General features: G+C 58.9%; 1 protein-coding gene across 1 annotated transcript; it reads left to right on the forward strand.

Moving 5' to 3' along the window:
• The first annotated feature begins 598 nt into the window (after window positions 1-598).
• TMEM198 (transmembrane protein 198) lies at window positions 599-6,526 on the forward strand. Its single transcript, XM_004262674.4, has 5 exons — window positions 599-738; window positions 1,050-1,254; window positions 3,463-4,038; window positions 5,092-5,294; window positions 5,649-6,526. The coding sequence occupies exons 2-5, from the start codon at window positions 1,089-1,091 to the stop codon at window positions 5,784-5,786; spliced, it is 1,083 nt and encodes a 360-aa protein (XP_004262722.1). The 5' UTR covers window positions 599-738; window positions 1,050-1,088; the 3' UTR covers window positions 5,787-6,526.
• The last annotated feature ends 8 nt before the right edge of the window (window positions 6,527-6,534 follow it).

Raw genomic sequence — 6,534 nt, forward strand, 5'->3', positions numbered from 1 at the left:
CCGGAGGGCCCGAGCCAAGCGGGCGGGCCCCCTCCCTCCCCGCCGAGCAGAGCCCGCGGCCCGAGCCGAATCTCCTGCGCCTCGTTCCGATCGCCCTCCAGCCGCCGCTCGGTACCGCGCGGGTCCCGGCGCTGGGCGCGGGAGTCTCAGCCGAGGCCGCCGCTGTCCGACGTGTCACTGGGAGGGCCCCGCCCCCGGGGTGGGGTCTCGGGCTCCGGCTACCGGAGAGGGAGGAGAAGGGGGAGGTTAAAGGGGAAGGACCCCCGGAAGTGCCCCCTCCTCAGTGCGGGAGAGGCAGACGTCGGGGGCGGAGTCCCCTACCTCCCCCCGGCGTGGTTGGTGCGTCCTGTGTGACGTCAGAAGCAGCCCGCCCCTGCCTGGATGGTGCGCCCTGAGTGACGTAAGGAGCAGAGGCCGGAGCTGTCCATCAGCACCAAAGGCCGCGGGCGGGCTCAGGGCATGGGGCCGCGGCTCTGGGGCAGCCCGAGCCCCTGCTCCTGCTCCTTTCCCTTCCCCAGGCCCAGCCTAAGTGCCCGGACGTCGCGGGACTGGAGTGCCAGCCGGTGTCGGAGGCGGAGCGGCGTCGCCGCCGCGCAGGGACCGGTCCGTCCGGCTCAGCAGCCCCCTTCTCCTCACCGCGGACTTTTACCGGACACCAGTCAGCTGGAGCCTCTGGCGCCCGGCAACCCCGGCCGGAGAGCCTCCTTCGCTCAGAAGCTCAGGTCGCCTCCAGCCCAGGTAGATCTTGGACAATCCCAGATTTAGCCGCCCACAGACCAGTCTCCTGGCTGCCTCCTCACCGGCAGCACACTGCCCTCATCTCCCCCCAACCCCGTCCCCCTTTTAACTTCTTCATCCCAGCTCCCTCTAGCCAGGCACTTTCCCCCCTTTGTCTTTTGTCCCTTACTTCAGGGATGCTTCCAGAGCTGTGTGATGTGTGCACCACTCCTTTGTCCACCGTGTCCTTCCCTAGTTCTCCACTCCTACTCTCACCCTCATCCTGGTGGAGACCCAGGACTCCTCCTTGACCCCAACTTCCTCTCTGTCAGGCTGACGTGGGAGGGTGACTCCCTACTGTTCCCAGCACTATGCCGGGCACTGCGGCGACACTTCGGTTCCAGCTGCTGCCCCCCGAGCCAGATGATGCCTTCTGGGGTGCACCCTGCGAACAGCCCCTGGAGCGCAGGTACCAGGCACTGCCAGCCCTCGTCTGCATCATGTGCTGTCTGTTTGGAGTCGTCTACTGCTTCTTCGGTGAGACCCCATCTCATTCCTCACTCGGGCCCCCCACCGTTTCCTCAAGTTATTTTCCTGAGGCACCCCAAACCTTCTTTAGAACTTTAAAACTACCATGAACTATGTTTCGTTTCTCTTTTTTTCATCCCACACGTTTGTAGATAATTTAGACTGTAGATCCTAGAGAACACAGGGTTTTGAATTAGGCATGCTTGAATTTGAACCGGGTTCTGCACTTTACTAATTATGATGCCTTGGGCACATTGAACTTTCTAAGCCTCAGTGTTCTCATCTGAACAGTGGGAACAAAGATATTTGTCTCACACGGGGGGCGGGGGTGCTGTGAGAATTAGTAAGCACTCAATAAATAATAGCTATTGTGGTGAAGATGTGTTTAGGTCACTGTGCTAGGTAGGCATTGAAAACGTTTAGGAGGGTGAGTTAACATGGTCCCTTACCACAGGGCATATTGTCTGATGAAGAAGAGACTTCTGGAACATTCACATCTGTGATACATATTAGAGGAAGCTAAATGATACATATCAGAGTCACACACATGGAGATGTGTGTACGAGTCAGCCTCCAGTAATTGGGGCTGCTGTGTGTCCAGGACGCACAAGGGAGTTCACTTGGAAAGGCAACTGGGGGCTGAAATCCAGCCCATGCTCTACTTGCCAAACTCTAGACCTCGGCACAAGGCTGTTTTGCCTAGAGGAAGGCACAACTCTTTTATAATTTGCACCAAGGTGCCAGATGGTCTAGTGGAGTAAGTGCCCAGTGACTCTACAGCAAGAGGTACAGAACTTCAGGTAAAAGAGAGCTTTATGGGCTGGGCATCCAAGGAACGCCTCCAGGCAGGGCATTATAGGTGACTGGATGAAGTGAAAAGGAGGCTTGGAGGTCTGCGTTCCAGGTTGAGCAGAAGTGGGGCAGGACTTGTGCTCGGCAGCCTTTACATCTCCCCCTAGAATGGCTGGATAGTAGGCAGGGATGGGAGCCAGATGGTCCCTCCACTTCCACCCCCAGACTCTGGACCAAACAACTGCAGAGTGGGCAGGGGGGAGAGCCCCTCTAAGGGTTCAGGACACATTCTGGGTCTCCAAGGAGTCTGTGTCACCTCGCCCCCTCCACTATTCCTACCCACTCCCTCCACAGTTGCTCAGTGCAGCCTGCCATTCCCTCTCCTGGGCTTCCCTGACAACCTACCCTTCTTGGAGGCTCCCATTCTCGGGCTCTTGGACTCTTTGAGCCCTTGTGCATGCCCTACTCCTCTTTCCAACCCCAGAACCTCCTGGACTCCAATGCTTCCCCTCATTCTTAGAACGGACTCTTCTCATTATGACCTTTCTCTTTGGCTCTCCCTGACCCTTTGACCCCCATCTCTGACTTCCATCTTCTCAGCTTTCCAGGATCTACAAGTCCCTCACACTTCCAGGTACCCTTAATGGGCCTAATGGCCCTATAACCTCCATTTTTCTGAAACACCACAACCACTATTTCCCCCGATAATCCTCTCTGACCCCCTATGACTCCTTGTAAGGCCCAGTGACCCCTAATTACCCCCCAGCTATCTCATTACCTTCCATCCCTCTGACTCCCTCTATTACTCCTAACATAGGGGAATCCCTATGACCCCATTGTCTGTTTGCCCCCACCACGATTTCAGTGATTCCATTTCTCTGGCTTCAATATTACCCTCACTCAGAAACCGTTTCATACTCTCAGTGATTCCACATCTGTCAATTCCCCTGACCTGAAAAGACCCCATCTTTCTGAACCCGTGTGACCTCACCTCTCAAGTTCTTTCTGACTTCCAAATACCTCATGGCTCTGAACAATCTCTCTCTAAGGAGCCCAGTGACTCTACTGCTGATCCACTGTGACCCCAGTGGCCTCTCTCTCTGACCTCTATGATCCCAAAGACCCCAATGACCCTATTACTGAGTCACTCTTGACTCCAGTGATCTATTTCTATCTCAAAAATCCAACACTCATCTCAATGACTGTCTGTTTTCCCAGTGACTCCCGATGACCTGTTTCTCTGATCTTCCTTGACCCCAGTGGTCCCTTCACTGCCGCCCTCAGGACCCCAATGACCCCCAGTTCTCTGATCTTACTGTCCTGCCTCTGGTTCCCCTGGGATTCCTTGTCCTTGACCCCTCTGACCTCCTACCTCCAGCCCAGTGACCTCATTTTGGTCTCTCACTAGCCGCTGTTCGCTTCCAGGTTACCGCTGCTTCAAGGCAGTACTCTTCCTCACTGGGTTGCTGTTTGGCTCGGTGGTCATCTTCCTGCTGTGCTACCGAGAGCGGGTGCTGGAGACGCAGCTGAGTGCCGGGGCGAGTGCAGGCATCGCGCTGGGCATCGGGCTGCTCTGCGGGCTGGTGGCCATGCTGGTGCGCAGCGTGGGCCTCTTCCTGGTAGGGCTGCTGCTCGGCCTACTGCTCGCCGCTGCCGCCCTACTGGGCTCCGCGCCCTACTACCAGCCAGGCTCTGTTTGGGGCCCCCTGGGGCTGCTGCTGGGGGGCGGCCTGCTCTGCGCCCTGCTCACGCTGCGCTGGCCCCGCCCGCTCACCACCCTGGCCACCGCCGTGACGGGTGCCGCGCTCATCGCCACGGCTGCCGACTACTTTGCCGAGCTGCTGCTGCTGGGGCGCTACGCAGTGGAGCGTCTGCGGGCCGCCCCCGTGCCCCCCCTCTGCTGGCGGAGCTGGGCCCTGCTGGCACTTTGGCCCCTGCTCAGCCTGATGGGCGTTCTGGTGCAGTGGCGGGTGACCGCCGAGCGGGACTCCCACACGGAAGGTGAGGAGGCACAGGCCAGGGTGGGTGTGAGAGAAATGGGTGCTTGAGGGGGGTGGGTCTGAGCGACGGTGCATGGGGGAAGGAGCTGTACACACCAGCAGCGGAAGGCCTCAGCTGAGTTAGAGAGCTGACCGGCTCTGGCTCTGGGAGCTTCAGTGCCGGGACGGGAGCTTCAGTGCCACCATTCCTGCCACAACAACAGATGGAGCAGTGGCTCTGCGCCAAGCCCATTCCAGGCACTGGGGATGCAACGGAGACAAAACAGAAGAGGCCCCTGCCCTGATGGGGTTGCATTCAGGGTGGGGGAGACAGACACTAGACACGCAAGTTAACAAGATAATTCCCATTGTGTGGAGTGCTATGAAAGAGACGTGCAGAGTAATGTGAAATACAGACAGGGTGGCCAAGGAAGGTCACTTGGAAGAGGTGACATTTAAGCAGAGACCTGAAGGATAAGGGGCCAGCCATGCAAAGAGCTCGAGAAGAGGGAATAGCAAGGGCGAGGGGAATGAGCTTGGCCTGTTGAGGAAGTCGGGCGGGAGTGGTGGGTGAGGGATGCCGATTGTGTGGGTGCCGTGGGCCGTGATGAGGACTCTGGATTTCATTAGATGGGTGGTGAGATGCCACTGGAGGTTTAAAGGAGGGAGGATATAATCTAATTTAGCATTTGGGATGCTCATTCTGGCTGCTGAGTGTAGAAAGCATCAGGGAAGGCAAGCACAGAAGGGGAACCATGGAGGAGGCAGCTTAGTTGTCCAGTCGAGAGATGATGATGGCTGGTCTAGGTGAGTCACCTATGGCTCCAGACTGGGAGAGGGGTAGCAGCTGGGAAGCAGGCACCTAGAGTCTAGGAATCTTCCATGAAGACCTTTGGAAGAAAAGAACTGTGGGAAGTCCCATCTGGGAGGTGGGACACCAGGAAAGTAAAGGAGGGGAGGTTTCGGATGAGGGGAATCTGGGAGCCTGGAGCCCTCAGGTTAGAAGGGACAGGGAGGCTTGGGCGAGATGAGGCACGTGGGCCTCTGAGACCCTGCTCCGCCCACCCCTTCACAGTGGTCATCAGCCGGCAGCGCCGTCGTGTGCAGCTGATGAGGATTCGGCAGCAGGAAGAGCGCAAGGAGAAGCGGCGCAAGAAGAGACCCCCAAGGCCTCCCGCTAGAGGCCCCCGGGCTCCTCCAAGGCCTGGGCCCCCTGACCCTGCTTATCGGCGCAGGCCAGTGCCCATCAAACGCTTCAACGGAGACATCCTCTCCCCGGTGAGCACCCCGAGTGGGGAGAAGGGAGTGTTGTAGACTCTGTCCAAGCAGGACTGGGCCTTCCCCAGGGGCTGGTCACTGTCTAGAAGGCCTAGCACCTGTCCACCCATCGTAACCCCTGTACTGGGAGCCTGATGGGTTGGGGAGAGGTGTCCTGAGCGTGAGTTTTAATGAGGTATAGTAGGGGGCAGCATCTCAGTGCTGTGGACTCTGGGTGTGGTGAGGTCCTAGGCCGACAGCAGACCATGACACGTCTCAGGCTCGTGACAGTGCAGGCTGAGCATGTCTGCCTGGGTGGCTTTCAGGGCAGGGGTCTGCAGCGGCATTCTCACACCTGTGTTTACTCTCCCACAGAGCTACATCCAGAGCTTCCGGGACCGGCAGACAGGGAGCTCGCTGAGCTCCTTCATGGCCTCGCCCACAGATGCGGACTATGAGTACGGGTCCCGGGGACCGCTGACGGCCTGCTCTGGGCCCCCCATGCGGGTATAGCAGTCTCTCTGCTCCTGCCCGCCTACACTCATCGGTCACCAGCTCTGCCAGCTTGGGGAGGCCCGCTGGGCCATGACTCAGCCCACCTGGCCCTGTGGCCTTTGGCTGTCTCCTTCCCCACCCCGGAGAGGGATGGCCTGGCCGCCAGAAGGGAGGACCTATCTCAGGCTGCCTGGCCTGAGGGGAGAGCCTCCTCCCAAGCTCCCGAGGGGCTCCTGAGGGACGCGAGTGTGAGCCCCGCTGGGGTGTGCTCAGGGTTGTGAGTGTGTCGCCTGTGTGTGCGTGCGTGGAGGGGTGGGCTTGGAGAGGACACTGGGACCCCTGCCTTAGATTTCTGACTGGTAGGGCTTCTCCGAGGGTGGCCCTGCCTCCTCTCCCACTCCTGGGGTCCCATGGGCTACTCTCCTGCATGTCTAAGTGGAGGAGGTCTACCTTCCTCCCCCATCGCCTCCACCTCTCAGCCAGACTCATCTAAGACTTCTTGTCTTTGTCCATGGGGCAAACTGCAGCAGCCCTCACCCTGGTCCCCTGTCCTCTGCAAGCCACCAGCCTGAGGGCAGTGGCAGGGAATGGGGGTGGGCGGGTGCTGCTCTGGGCTGGGTCAGGGCAGGGGGCTGGGGGAGGGGCTTCAATGCACGGTGCATGTCTGGTGTCGGTCATGCCACCCTGGACACCTCATGCTTCTGTCTCCCCCCCACCCCACCCTGTTTGACATCTTTTATAAACGTGCCAAACTGTGAGGCTTCTG

Source organism: Orcinus orca, chromosome 7 (assembly GCF_937001465.1).
Source record: "Orcinus orca chromosome 7, mOrcOrc1.1, whole genome shotgun sequence".
In the NCBI taxonomy this organism is placed as follows: domain Eukaryota; kingdom Metazoa; phylum Chordata; class Mammalia; order Artiodactyla; family Delphinidae; genus Orcinus; species Orcinus orca.

Bases quoted from the DNA above. Each gene is read 5' to 3' on its own strand.
- TMEM198 (XM_004262674.4), top strand. From the start codon at position 1,089: ATGCCGGGCACTGCGGCGACACTTCGGTTCCAGCTGCTGCCCCCCGAG. The intron at 1,255-3,462 runs GTGAGACCCCAT...GTTCGCTTCCAG, and splicing joins AGTCGTCTACTGCTTCTTCG to GTTACCGCTGCTTCAAGGCA. The intron at 5,295-5,648 runs GTGAGCACCCCG...ACTCTCCCACAG, and splicing joins ACGGAGACATCCTCTCCCCG to AGCTACATCCAGAGCTTCCG.